This window comes from Siniperca chuatsi, linkage group LG1 (genome assembly GCF_020085105.1).
Source record: "Siniperca chuatsi isolate FFG_IHB_CAS linkage group LG1, ASM2008510v1, whole genome shotgun sequence".
NCBI lineage: Eukaryota > Metazoa > Chordata > Actinopteri > Centrarchiformes > Sinipercidae > Siniperca > Siniperca chuatsi.
In genome coordinates, this window is record NC_058042.1 from 35,109,948 (window position 1) to 35,125,172 (window position 15,225).

The following is a 15,225-nucleotide window of genomic DNA, read 5'->3' on the forward strand; positions in this document are numbered from 1 at the left end:
GTAACATGGTTTGACAGTTAGAGGGTCACTGCTCCAGTAGCTCACCAGCAGTAGTAAAGACAGTGGATCCCAACTGGGCAGCTTTTAGTTGCAGGAGGAGGAAGTGTAACGCGTAGTGGACTACATTAAAAAGTGAAAATATCTGAAAACAAACAACTTAACAAACAAGCCAATCAAACGTACAACACTATAGCATTACATTCAAAACGCCATACATCTTTATATTATACTCATCACTGCACCAGTCACACTTTAACATTAATTTATTCAAGCAACCCTAAAATCTCGCGGTGCTACCATTCAGACATCTTGCATTTTATTAAGTCTGGTCTTGGAGAAAAATTTCATTCAACATACACTATTTTATTACGCACAGAAACAGGCCTTTGTTAGTCGACGGAATCCAGATTAGTTTTCCTCCGCATTAACGGATGTGAGGCTGTTGGACCGAGCCTCGCGTGCCAATCCCGCGGAGTTTAGACGTCTCTCACTGGGGCTCTCTAGTCGTATTGTGCGTCATCTCCATCGCTGCCGTTTTGTTATTTTTCTGCATTGAGGAAACATGGCAACTCCCGCCGCGGTCAACCCGTCCGGTAAGTCAGTATAAGTCAGTTGGTGGAGACGAAACGGAATGTTTACTAATGTTATCTAGAATATAGAAAAAGAAGATGGGTTTTGTTTAACGTTAGACTGTTGCAGAAGAGGGCTGAAGCGACGACAGGCCGCCGAAGCCTGGCTACAGCATCCAGCCCCTTCCCCCACTGAACCGCCGTTCACAACACTACTATTCTTCACAGCTTTGCGGCCAATTTATGTGCCCGAATGTCAAAACGACTTGGTTGCTGTGAAGTTATATGCATTTATGCCCGTATTGCCGTATTTTTGCTCCTGTTTTTCTCAGTAAAGCTAGCCTAATGTGTACATTTCGCCGACCCGTTGCTTTCCTCACTGTGATACAAAAGGTTATTTTGCATAGCGTTGCCCTACATCACTGCCCTTCATATGTTAACGCTATGTGTTGCGTCGGAGGAATTTTAACATTTGTTGTCCAAAAAGGGAGGCAGGCTGACAGCTTCACTCTATTAGCTATTTGTAGTTCCTCGCCTGTTGATTCTTTATTACATAGGAAGGGTTTAACGTTAGTTATGTTCGCCCTGGTATTTGACGTTACCGCTTTTTGATGGACAGAGCGAAATGCTAAACCGTTAACGTTGTGGCATTTCCTATTGGCTCGAGGTAACGTTACGTACCGGAGGGAACATAACAGAAACATGTCACGATTCCTTTAACATCATTCTGGAATCCGGCAACTAGCCACTATGACACTATGTAACGCGTATTAAAAATAATAACTAAACTTTCAGAATCCATGCCCCAGTTGTTGACTCAGTTTCCCTCTGTGGGTAGTAGGGAATTGTGTAAATCATTAATAAAAGTTTTAATTTAAATGAAATACGTGGTCCCTATGTTCACATGTTGCCGATTAAACAGAATTAGATGTCAGTGTGTAACAAGTCTTATGTGAATCAAAGACATTGTTAAATGTTTAAATACAGTCAGGCGTGATGAGCTCCCAATGCTGAGTTGCTGAGGGTGGTTTTTGTCGCGAATTTACAACAGGTTTGTACAGCGAAAAGCATGAAGCTCAGTTAAATTTGACTTTATGTACCTTAATAGAGTCAGTTTATTTCTCTTACCTCCAGATTAGACAATACATTGCTTCTAATGAGTTTAATGAATGTGCAGTATTCAAAGAATGGAGTTAATCATTTGTATATGGCCTGTGTCATTGGCCTGTGTGGGATTTGTTGGGTCTCTGTAAATAATATTATAAAGAGTACAGTCAAGACCTGTTCTATAGGAAAAGTGCGATGAGATAACTTCTGTTATGAATTGGCACTATATAAATAAAATTTAATTGAAGTGAATTGAACTGTGTCAAATGCCAGTCAATGCAATAAATTAAGTGAACTACAGTTGAATTAAGTAATTGTACAAAATGTACTGTAGCAATTGCATGTCAAAACCTGTGAATATGCCTTAAAGTTGTTATTATTCTTCAGCATTATTAGGAACTATTGGTAGAAAAAAAAATTGTTCCTACATGAAATTGCTCACAACAAATCTCAGGATTATCTTGAGTAACCGGGTCCTGATTTCTGGAAAGAGACATTGCTGTAGAGTTTTTCAAATGTATTTTTTTGGCACTTTGAGCACCACAAACCAAGTGCCATCTAGTTCCATTATATTCCAAAAAGACAGACATCTCTACGCCTGATATCTCCAAAACTCGACAACTCACACCAAACAGTCTAGATGTATAAATAGCACTACAGGTAAGTGGAAAAATATGTATTTTTTATTTTGGCGTGAACTGTCCCTTTAATAAGTATATGGGTGATAGAAAAGAACACCAAAGAGATCTGTCCAACTCGAGAAAGAGTGGCAAAATTATTATTCTTGTGTGTAGGACAGAGTCTCTGAGCTTCTGAGACCTCCATATGAAAACAGGTTATCCATACACCTTGCGCTGTGTCACTTAATTGGCAATGTAAATGAATAGGGAATATAAATAAAGAATTGGTTGGTTATTAGCACTGTGGCTGCATATAGAGTGTTAGAATAAACAATGAACGGATGAGAAAATAACCCTGTCAGATAAAAGGGTACTGTGAAAAGACAAAACAAAATCTTTGTCTGTTTAAAGAAAAGGCGGCCTGTCAGTCATTGCAGATGAGAGTCATATATCTTGTATGAAAGAAGCACCAAACCCTCCAGGCCAGAGACAAACCTTTAGCTTTAATTATCATCCTCTGCATGTTCTGCTTGTTGTAATGTAATGACCCATTCAGATGTTTGGCAGGCGCATGTAGTGAGAGCTATGTGCTGCTCCTCTATCCGTTGATGACACCCAGTTAGAATTAAGTCAAGCATAATAATGCTGCTGCTGTTGCTGCTACAGGAGGCCAAAGTTAGCCTTCTGATCTGTGATCAGCCTTACCGTTTCTCCTGGCATGGAAGTAGGGTCAGATGCGTTGACCTCAGACCAGATACCTGGGAATGTGGGAACGCTGTGTCACTGCAGGATTATCTCCAGCTGGCCATCACCCAGATCCAGCTGGTGTAAGCATGTGAAACATGACAAGTTAAATGATCGAATGAGGGTTGTGTGTTTAGAGAGGACAAAGGTGATTTCAGGGCCATAAAATATACAGATCAAACTGCAGTATGTATAGAAAACTGTGAAGTATTGAAAGCACTGATTTTTCTATTAATTTCCTAATTATTCAAGTAATCTATCTATCAAGCAAAAATGCCAAACATTCTCTGATTCCAGCTTGTCAATTGTGAGGATTTGCTGCTTTTCTCTGTTTTATAACCACGGTAAACTCAATATCGTTGAGTTTTGGAGTGTTGGTCGGACAAAATTAGACATTTAAACATGTCACCTTGGACTCTGGGATATTGTGATGTGCATTGTTCATTATTTTCTGACAATTTACTAACTAAACAACTTGATATATTGGAGAAATAATCAACAGCTTCATCAACAATGAAAATCATTAGTTAATTGTTACTTGCAGCCCTAGTTTTATCAAATTTGTATTGTATTCTTTTTAGGCAAAGCTCTGGTTTGTGCATTTTAGGAGTTTGGCTTATTTATCTAAACCATAAAAGTTTTTTGTATAAAAAATGTGTTTACACTCAGCAAACTTTGGAATAGAAAATGACCTCAAAACATATCCTTGGCATTTCTGAACTGACATTTCTTGTTGCTTTATTGGCCAGCACTGTAGCCAGGCTGACAGAGAGTCATAGCTCTATTGAACCATGTATCCAACTAGGCTGCTTAAAGACGTTATACCCTTAGTTAGCACTTCTTTAATGGATATGATCAATCTGTCTTTATTAACAGGCTATGTACCACAATCCTTTAAAGTAGCTGTAATTAAACCGCTTCTTAAAAAGCCCACTCTTGATCCAGGGGTTTTAGCCAACTATAGACCTATATCTAACATTCCCTTTCTCTCTAAGATCCTTGAGAAAGCAGTCGCCAATCAGTTGTGTGACTTTCTAAATAACAATAGGCTTTTCAGTCAGGATTTAGAGTGCATCATAGCACAGAGACAGCACTGGTGAAAATTACAAATGACCTTTTAATTGCATCAGACAATGGACTCATCTCTGTACTCGTCTTGTTAGATCTTAGTGCTGCGTTCGACACCATTGATCATCACATCCTATTACAGAGACTGGAACATGTAATTGGCATTAAAGGAGCCGCACTAAGCTGGTTTGAATCCTATCTATCAGATCGATCTCAGTTTGTACATGTTAACGGTGAGTCCTCAGTGCATGCCCAAGTTAGTCACGGAGTTCCACAAGGTTCCGTGCTTGGACCGATTCTATTCACCTTATATATGCTTCCTCTAGGCAATATTATTAGGAAACACTCCATAAACTTTCATTGTTATGCGGATGATACCCAATTATATCTATTGATCAAGCCAGATGAAATATCTGCCTACGGAGCTGCAGAGTCTGGATCTGTGGTTGTGGGCCACCTGGGCAGCAGGCCATGTTCCTGCTCGACAACTGCTACTACAGTTGTTGTTATTGGCTCTGTTACTAATACTGACATTATTTTTCCTATAGCTGTCATTCCTATTATTATTATTAATTTATTAATATTAACACTATAATTACATTTCTACTATTTTAAAAATTCTAGGTGGTATTTGCATTGTGTCTCCCTCTTCCACCCCCACCCCCCTTTCCCAAAACCTCTCTCTCTCTCTGTCTCTCTCTCTCTCTTTCTCAAAACCTAACACGGCAGCGCGGATTGCCCACCATTGAGTCTGGTTTTGTCCGAGGTTTCTGCCTCTTAAAGGAAGTTTTTTCTTGCCACTGTCGCCAAATGCTTGCTCATGGTGGGATTTGTTGGGTCTCTGTAATTAATATTATAAAGAGTACAGTCTAGACCTGCTCTATAGGAAAAGTGCAATGAGATAACTTCTGTTATGAATTGACGCTATTAAATATAATTGGATTGAATTGAATGCCAATACCGATATCTCTGACAATCGGCTGATATATCTAGTAGTACCTCTGGTAGTAATAGTACAGTGTGATGTCTTGAAATAGTTTAGTGGGTCTGACAAACAGTCCAAATACCCAACCCAGGGTATTTATAATAATAATAATAAAGTGTAACAGCCTTGAACCAGCTATGTGTGGGGTTTTTAGTGGAGTTATGATTAGTGATGATTTTTATCAGAATTTACAGAATTCACTGATCAATAAGTAAATTGTTTCATAAAGCGTCAAACATCAAAGTCTCAGCAAAATATACATAGAAATTCTTTTTCCAGGGGAACATGGCCAAGATAGTCAGCAGCACAATTAAATACAAAATACAAAATTAAATACAAATATTCAGACAGATAACGTAAAACAGGAATACAACATCGTAAGAGAGGTTTATTCCAGTTCTATTCATTTACGTTTTAGTTGGTTAAGTAAGAAATTACTTTGAATATACAGTATGTCTGTGTGTGTTTGTGTGTATTCCTTTGGGAGTATTAATTGTCCTTTTTGAATGGTAAATGTCCAGAGGCTGTTTGATAGATTTGGTGGTTTGGGAAAAGACATCTAGAGGGAAGAAAGAAAGGATGACAAGGAAGAGAGAGGCTAGAAACAACCTTGTCTGAGGGAGAGCAGTGATTGAAAAGGAGAAAGTATGAAACACTCCCCCCGGAATGTTGCATACAACACGCTCATTAATGCGTTTGACCTTGGGACTTTTTAGCTTTTGACTGTCGGAAGTTAAAACCAGGCTTCTGATTGAACATTGCTGTGTGTCTGTAAGACCCTGCCCCAAAGAAAACCGCACTTGCCATGCATTTAAAAGAATGCAGAGATTGTCAGCTTCAGCTGGAAGACTATTTGCTCTGGTGCTTCATTGTACTGAGTGACAGTGACACGAGGCAACTTTTTCGGTACTGACAGCAATGACAGAGTATTGGTAAAGTAGGGGTTTGCCCTATTTTATAATTCATGATAATACCTATATTTATCTTAGTGTGATAAAAACTGACATAAATCTTTGCACTCACTGCGCCATCAGGAGGTAGCATCCACATACTATAAAACAGCGCACTCACTGTTCACCTCCCTGTTTGCAACAGGAATACAACAGAGGCCAGCTGGGCCTGTAGTTAGAGGGCTACGCACGCACTCGTACACCTGAAGTTTCATCCAGAAACTACTATTTCTATTTTGTATGTGCTGTGCCCTCTAACGTTTTTTTTTTTTTTTTTTTTGGCATTTTTAGATAATGACATTAGAAATGTGTCATGAAATAAGGGTGGGAAGAAATGAGGGATGACATGCAACAGACATTGCAAGTGAAACTTAAACTGAGGATTCCACGACCACAATGTTTTTAATTTTAGAGGAAGAAAAATAGAGAGGGACTTTGATATATTAATATTCAGAAATGGTGTTTTTGACATATAAATGATACATAACACTAGTTAACAGAACAGTTAACACTGGGACACAGGAGAAGAGAAACTTGGAAATTTGACTTTTTTGTTTTACTGTCAGTACCCAGTTCATCACACAGCTCTCCTGGGGACATATGGATGATTTTGGCTTTAGTGTTCTCATAATTTAGAAGGAAAGGTGACCAATGGGGCTTGCTTAAAAAGCCAATGTATTTTTTTATGGACTAGGTGTAACACTTTGAAAGTGCTCCATGGGTTGTACATTAGTCGTGTAATAGAGTGCCTATTTAGACTGTTAGGAGAAGCAGTGTATGTGTCAAGGCGGGGACACACATGACGCGGAAGCGCCGTGAAGCCCTGCCCGCTTCCTTTATTGCGCCCATGTTAACCAATTGGGCTGTTCAGAACTCTGCGGAACTCTGCAGTCGGCTCGCGCTCAGTAGCCATAGTTTCGTGTCTGGTCTATTTTTTTGCGTGCTGCGAGCGAATCTGGCAAGAAAACACACTGTTAATCTATTATAAACAAAATAAATTTATATTATATATGATATAAATGATCTGATTCTGATAAATAATAACCCATGCTTGCCAACCCTTTTGATTTCTCTGCCCCTGTCCCCGCTGACTCTCCTGGAGTCATCACCCCCCCCCCCAACGATGAAATCAAGATCAAGATCTGCCCATCCACTATTATACTATACAATACTATCACTGCTGTTTGTGATTGTGTTTTTTAAATTCCATACTTATTCCACAGAACGAGAGAGACAAGCAGATACACACACACACACACACACACAGAGGCAGGCTTGCCTGTGTATGTGTGTCCCTCCCCTCAGGTCATCACACAAGGCAATTCTTTTAACTTCATTGTTGCAGAAGAAGCAACGCCATGCAGAAACACAGTTAACAAGTTATAAATTCATGAGGTTATTAAAAAAATCAGCTCTTTATTGTGATTAGAAAAAAGCTTCGGCCTTCTGTGTGTTCCTGACGTCAGGGTCCGAAATTAACACCCGCCAAGCGCCAAGTGTGTGTAGATTTTTTGTTTGGTGAGTAAATCTCGGAAGGCTATCCGTCACACTGTCTGGTAAATGTTTGTATCAAAATAGTCATGCTATGAAAAAAAACTATAGCTGCCTTTCCACCAAAAGTACTAGGAACTTTTTTTCCCAGGAACTAAAATGTTCCTTCAGCCCATTGTTGTCTGCGTTTCCACTGCGGTCTAAAGACCTGCAAAGATCAACCAAATTAGTCTGCTGACGTATGAAAAAGCGACTGCTGTTTTTACACGTCATTTTTACAACAATACAACACTCAAGTCCAGTGGGTGGCAGTAAAACTAAAGAACAGGAAGATGTGACACCATATAAAGCGACGGGTGGCGGCATTATTTGTGCGACACTGCAACAACCGTAAACGATGGAGGAGATGCAACTCATGCTGTTGTTGATCGTGATTTACTGCTTTGCAAATGGGGTTATTGAGTCAACGCTGGATAAGATACAAGCAGTAGTAGCAAAACAGATTCAAATGCCAGACGTAATTTACGGGGGCGCTGCTTCTGTCCTCTGCTGTCTGTATCGGAGTTTGACACACACACACACTACTATATGTGTTTTTATGCGCGTCTAAACAGTGCCTTAAAACTCTTCTTTAAGTTTCTTTTCAATGCAATACCTTATTATCGCAATGAAATGTACCGAAACAAATGTATGCGTGACACAAAAGTTTATTCCGGAGATCGGTGTGTGTGCTGTTCCCGCCAGGCTGAATGGCTGCACTGAAGCTGTCTCTTAATCAGATTACGCTAATGTATAATTTGTGTCATTCATACCCACTTCATGAATGAATGATGGAAGACTGCTCCTTGGAAGGCCATGCACTGCATTGTGTGTGTGTGTGTGTGTGTGTGTGTGTGTGTTTCTCTCTGGAAGCAAAGACATAGGGGGAAATGCACACTGTATCAAATATTAACTATATTACTTAGTACACTGGGGCATACCAGAGCGTTTGTTTGGTCTATCCATTGCATCTGGCTGAATGAGTGAGTGAGTGAATAGAGCGGAGAGATGGAGGGGAAAACAGCAAGGCAAACAGAATGGATTTGTGGATGAGCGAGGAGAAAAGTAATGCAGTGGCAGTGAGAGAGAAAATGGTAAATATGAGAGGAGGCTGAATTGGCACGCAGTATAATTCTCTCAGCCATAATGACACAAAGGACAGTGGCTTCATATTGAATGGAACAGTAAGCACACATTTTACTGCCTGTGTATTTCTAAAACATCATTAGATAGAATTTGGTATCCTGGCTGCTAACTAGAGCCTCAGGCTCCAATATGTAGGTCTGTGTTGACTGCTCTGCAGATCCCGATCTTCCTATGGAATATGGTGCTGACAACAGACTATAGACTTTTAGAACCAGAGGGTTTTCCCAGTACTGAAGTTGAAAAGGCCCGATTTTCATAATTTTAACCCAATATTTCTGCTAATTGTAATACTTTGAGGTGTGAAGTATTGACAGTGGAAAGTCATCCATGTTTGTTATGTCAGTGCTCTGGAGTAAACAGCTAGACTAGCTGATCGACAAAAATTCATGTTTCAAGCAAAAATGCCCAGATTTGCTGGTTCCAGCCTCAAAGGTGAATATTTCTTGCTTCAGTTTGTCTTATGATATTTTTGGGTTTTCAGCTGGCATTTGAAGAGGACGTATTATAAACATTTGAACTATTTTCTGACTATTTTGATAATGAAAATAATAATTAGATTCAGCCGTAAACTGTACATTTGCTTGTAGAAAATGTATAATATTTGAGTCGATCTGCAGGATTGGTATTGGAGCTGTTGTTTTCACATTGTCTTGTTATCGACGTGTTGTGATTTTTACTAAGACATTTGAAATTACATGGTAAAAATCAGTTAGTAAAATGTTAAACTTATTTATTCTGTTGAATCAGGCTATCGGTAATGATACCAAAATTATTTTTAATACCCTACATCAGGGGTGTCCAAACTTTTTGCAAAGAGGGCCAGATTTGGTGAGGTGAAAATGTGTGGGGGCCGACCATTTAGCCTGACATTCTTTGAACCATTAACATTAAATGCAAATGAACTATTTTATGAAATTTTTATTGCAAATGGCATACTTTTCATTTCTTCACACAGAACACAAATAAATCTAAACAAGTTTTTACCAAAATCACTCTGCCTTTCATGTTTGAAGACCACATAAAATGAAGACAAAGTCTGAATGGAAAAAAAAACTTTCGGGAAGATTAAACATATTTAGGTTCATTTGAAACATTACATATTATTCACTATTAAATTCTCACTGTAAACTTCTAAATTCAAAACATGTGAACATGAAACACTAAGTTATCTTATTCAGAAGTACAAAACATTGAGGGCCATATGAATCCGTGTATCACTCGTTCTTTCGTTTTTCAATTGACCATCAAAAATCAAACAACGAAAATATGTTATTTGATTTTGAATCGGATATCAAAAACGAAAAAGGCCGTGTTTTTCATTATTTCAATTTTAGACTTGGATCAAAAATCTGAAATGGAAAAACGGGCTGCCGGAGCAAATTCGATTTTAATATTTAATTTGTCGGATTTACAAGATTTGTCAATTGAAAAACATATTCAAAACTGTGGTTTTGATTATCACAAAAAAAATCAATTCACTGAAATTTTAGAATTTATTCACCTCAGAAGACTAAACAAATAACTTGCCTGCACTAATGTGAAGGGTGATACTGAGATCTCGACTGCAGTAAATAGGCCAGGTCTGGCTCAAAAACAGTGGTATTGATGCGCAAGATGTCATGCAGGTGAGAGTCACTTAGTCTCGTCCTCACGCGGTTCTTGTTAATGTTCATAACCGAAAATGTCTTCTCGCACAAGTATGTTGAGCCAAACAAGCTCAGCATTTTCTTAGCAAATGTTCGAATCTCTTGGAACCTGCCTTTATCCAGCTGGCGGTAAAAGTTGACAAGAGGGAGCTGTTGGTGCTGACTGCGACGCTCGGCGTCACTGCAGCTCAATGAAGCTCAATGATGTCTGGAGCATCATCAGGGTCCACGGAGAAAGGAGAGGAAAAAAGCGTGATCTGCTTTTCAATAGCTGCAAAATCCCGAAAGCGCTGTTGAAACTCCTCAGCCAGAGATGAGATGTCTGCTGCATACCTCCTCATTTGCGCACTGACATTGTTCTGTGGAAAACTGGTCATTATTTCCTGCGTGGTGTTGGGCTGCGTTTGTGACAGGTGCAAAATAAAAGTAGCAGCTTGATCCCAAAGACTTTGATGTGTGAATACAGTTGACTTACCACTGCATTTTTCCCCCTGAAGGCTCGTGTTCAGCGCGTTCAGATGTCGTGTTATGTCAAATAAAAATGCAAAATCAGCCACCTAAACAGAACCAGATAGTTTTAGCATCGGTTGTCCCTTTTTTTGCCAAGAATTGTCCGATTTCCTCCCTAAGAGAGTAGAAGCGCTGCAGTGCAGACCCCGACTGAGCCGTAACGTGTGATTGTGATACACAACATCTCTGTATTCAGCCTGGATGTCGAGTAGAAACTGGCGGCAAATATATTTAATAGCCTTTATCACCGGTTTCATAACATGATCATATTTCAGATGTTTGGCACAGAGAACTTGTTGGTGAGTAATACAGTAGAGTTTTATAGCTTTGTGTCTTTGTTACAGACTAGGGTTGATAATCCACTTCGCTCACCAGCTGTGGCAGGTGCGCCATCCGTAATAATCCCAGTGACTTTATTCCACGGTAGTTTCATGTCATCTACGGCGGAACAAACAGAAACAAATAAATCTGTTCCTCTTGTTTGGCTCTGGAGGTCAAGTAGGTCTTCACTCACGTTCATTTCATTGTCCACTCCTCTCAAAAACATCAGTAACTGAGCGGTGTCAGATGCATCCGTGCTTTCCTCGCAGGCTAACGAAAAAAAGTCAAACTCCACTCCTTTTGCCTCTAACTGTCTCTTAATAAACGTGTTCAATTCTCCGTACCACTGTGTTACGAGCCAGGCAAACATTGGCAAACTCTTGCTTCTTCTCAGGACAATTGTTCTCCACCATTTTCATCACACAGTCTTTAATAAATTCACCCTCAGTAAAAGGTTTGCAGTGCTTGGCAGTCAGCTTTGCCACCTCGTAGCTCGCCTTTGTGGCATTTTCATTTGACTCCCGGGCTCTTGTGAAAAAGCGCTGCTATGCCATTAAAACAGCTTCCAGTTGTTTCAATTTTTTCCCTGCATTTGTTCCCAGTTAGCTTGTCATAGTTAGCATGTTTCGTCTGGTAGTGCCTCTTGATATTGAATTCCTTGAAAACAGCCACAGTCTCTTGACAAATTAGGCAGACATAGTCATTTCGTATTTCAGTGAAAAAATACTCCAATTTCCACTTGTCCTGGAAGCGGCAGCCCTCGCTGTCAACTTTCCTTTTTTTTAGTTGCAGTCGCCATTTCAGAAATGGGCGGAAAGGATTACACAAGGGTCACGCGGCGAGAGTGTGGCCACAGGTCTATTGCCATCTTCTGGTGAAATATAAAATAGCTTATTTACACGCGTGACTTTTATACTGTGGTCAACAGTGCTGGTGGGCCGCATATTATTGATTTTATGACAGAGGCTGCGGGCCGGTGGAAATTTCAACGCAGGCCGCAATTGGCCCCTGGGCCGGACTTTGGACATGCCTGTGTTAATGTGTCCGCCCTCAATTCCTGGTATACAAAAATTTTTGTTTGTGATGTTGACGGGTTAGTTGAACTTTTCACCTCACAATCAACTTAATTTGCTTTGCGACTGTAACAGATGCCTGTGCGCAAACATGAGTAAACGCACCAACGCATGTGCAGCGTTGTCTGATTCTGGTTCCGATTGTAACACCAATATTTAAATATCACTAATGCAACGAATCTTAAAACATTATTTATTTTGGGGTGCACGTTTTGCTTAAAAAGTAGGGGTGTCATGATTCTCCAAATCCATGATTAAATTTGACTTTCGATTTCAAGGTTACGCTTCAATTCGATTTTCGATTTAAACTTTTTTTTCAGCACTGACGGCTATGCCATTGTTAGACCATCATCTGTGTCAGTACAAAAGTTCTCTGCACAGTCGAAACTTTCTTGGTTTCCACAATTACTCTACAGAATTGGAGTTCTGAAAATTTAGACAGAGTGAAACTCTTCAGAGTTTCGTCTTTGTAATTTGCCGCAGACAGTCTGGCATTACTTCCTGTACTCTGGTCCAGACAAGGCAGCAGGCTCCTGGGAATGGACGGCCTGGACGATGAGCGAATGGTTAGTGAGTAAATGGCGTGGTGGGTGAAGAGAAGACGGATCTGGACTGTAAGGACAGGCGGCCTAACAAACGGCAGGCTTTTTTGATGCGCTGCCAGGCGTTGGCAGGCTAGCGACGAACACTCTTGGTTGGTCTGACCGCTTGACTGTGTATCCCTGGGTGTCTCGAAAAGTGCAGCTGCAGGCTACCAGTAAGCTACATTGTGTTTCTCAAGTGTTGTTTTTTCTAAGGACGCGCGCAATAAGCCGTGGGTGGAGAGGTGGCAACCATTACTGTTGAGCCCTGATAGGTGATTTAAGTATTTAAAGGTGCCCTGTTTATATTGAGTGTTTCTCACCAAAACCCATTGTGTGTATACTTGGGGGCCTAACAAAAGTGATAAATGAATTGCCTTGCTCATAAAACATTTGCAAAGCAGAATTTTTATTTTATTTTGAAACACGCATTGTTTACATCCTTGTATGTTAACATTTTTCTTCTCTGCATTTGTTAATTTTTGTGACTTACAATTTCCACCATCAGTGGGATAGCACTGCGTAGTTTGACAGTTTTATCTGAGTTTCGTGAGCCTGGTGCGTTGCGCTGGATGGACCTGCAGACTGGATGCAGGCCCAGACCTACAACCAATCAGTGCAGTGAAACGTGTGACATGTGACTTTTCAAATCGGGGGGTGGTTTGCAGTAACCGGGTTTCAACCAGTAGTGGGCAGTCGCTATGCATATTTATAACATGTAGAATTCAAATACTTAACACGAAAATGTCCAGATTTGGACCTGAATTCATCAACAACACTAATAAATACCAAGTGGCAACCTCCCGGGCTGAAAAATTAAGCCAACCTGAAAGTGCCAAAAACTGCAGTTCACCGAATGGCCACTTGAGGCTGGCTCTAAAAAGGAGTCAATCCCCAAAGACTCTCATGTTAAAATGCCCATCTTTACCATCACTGCTAACGGTCTGCTGTCTGCTAGCTGCCTGTCACCTCAGCTTAGCGAGTCACCGAACCTGACCTCTCAACCATGTGTGTGCCTTTTGGAGACTTTTTCATGAAAATATCTGAATAATAATAATAATTTAATATATTGCTGTGCAGTTAATTGTACCAACAGACAGTCCAAGAAGTCTGTCATCCACTTTTTTCGGTGAGTGAAATTCTAGTAATTTATTTATATGTTACAATAATTAGCAGGTAACGTTATCAGTGTCTGCGCTCACCATACATGGGTTATTAGCTAATTAGCCAGCTAATGAATTAGTCTTGGGTTAGCCTTCGAGCAAGAAGCCCAGCTGTGCTAACAATGCTAACTTAACGGGAGTGTATGGTAGTCACAGTTATTAAACTGTGTAATGTAATGCTAACGTAACGTTAATGCTAGACTTGGCTAGGTACTGTAACTGTGGTCAGTGAAGGGAGCTGCTGCGGACACTGATTAAAGTGGCTGCACCTGTGCCTGATGAAGACTGAAGGGACGGACTACGAAGTCTTGAAAAGGAGAAAGTTGAGATGGGTACGCTGTTCTGGGGAGCGCGTGCTTGTTGCGGACGGCCAAGCTTAGCAGAGCACTCGTTGCTCGGGACGGGTGCCGTTTGCATGCCGGTTAGGGCTGCCGGTGGTGAAGACATGTAGCTGGGCTGTAGGGCGAAGTTCCTGAGTTAGGTATAGTTAGGACGTGTGACGGCCCCTGCATAGTCTGCTTGTGTGTGCTTTGTCAGTAACTCTGTCTACCCATGTTGTCTTTTGATGTGCCCAAGAGCTGATTGCAGTATCCAACCAGATCTGGAGCACCTGGGCGCAGTGCTCTACAGGATATAAAAGTCCCAGCTTCCAGCGTGGCTCTCTCCCTGTCAGCGCCTGCACCCTATTGCTTTGCGAAGCATTTTGTTTTACTTTTAATCCACAACACCTTATCCTACACTACCTTATCCTACACTATCCACATGAACACTACTGATTTCACTGACTAACATACCTCATATCCAATGTTACAGTTCAGTTTATTTTCTTTACTACAATAAACAACTTGTATTTACTGGCATTTTGTGTTTTTTCCCATTTTTGTCATGGCCAATGGGCCTTGTGATGACAGACACTTCTGTTAAGTTACAATACCTAGGCCAATGTGATGTGTACTCCACAGTCAAGAGGTTGAAGGCATCACTTGTTTCACAAGACATTAAGATTTTGCCATATTATGACACTGGGTTATTATCCATAGGTTCATTAGAATTACTGTTACGCATCTTTTCATTTATTTCAAGTGTATTTAAGTCATACAAAACAACTTGTAAATTTGCAACCTTTAATATTGATGTTTTCATGAATGCAAGATATGATTTTAATCTGTTAAACTGTTGCTGGTGTAATGGTACAATTTTGTTATATAAAAT

At 40.3% G+C, this 15,225-nt stretch overlaps 1 protein-coding gene across 3 annotated transcripts in view; it reads left to right on the forward strand.

Annotated features, from left to right (window-relative positions):
* Positions 1 to 307: 307 nt before the first annotated feature.
* The window catches only part of arnt2 (aryl-hydrocarbon receptor nuclear translocator 2), a 104,598-nt gene continuing 89,680 nt past the window's right edge, over positions 308 to 15,225 (forward strand). The window contains exon 1 of one of the 3 annotated variants that reach the window (XM_044191581.1): positions 308 to 593. In XM_044191581.1, the coding sequence (XP_044047516.1) occupies positions 563 to 593 (31 nt within the window). In that variant the 5' untranslated portion in view covers positions 308 to 562. The remainder of the gene's footprint in view (positions 594 to 15,225) is intronic. The other 2 variants (XM_044191573.1, XM_044191590.1) reach the window with 2 other exon arrangements.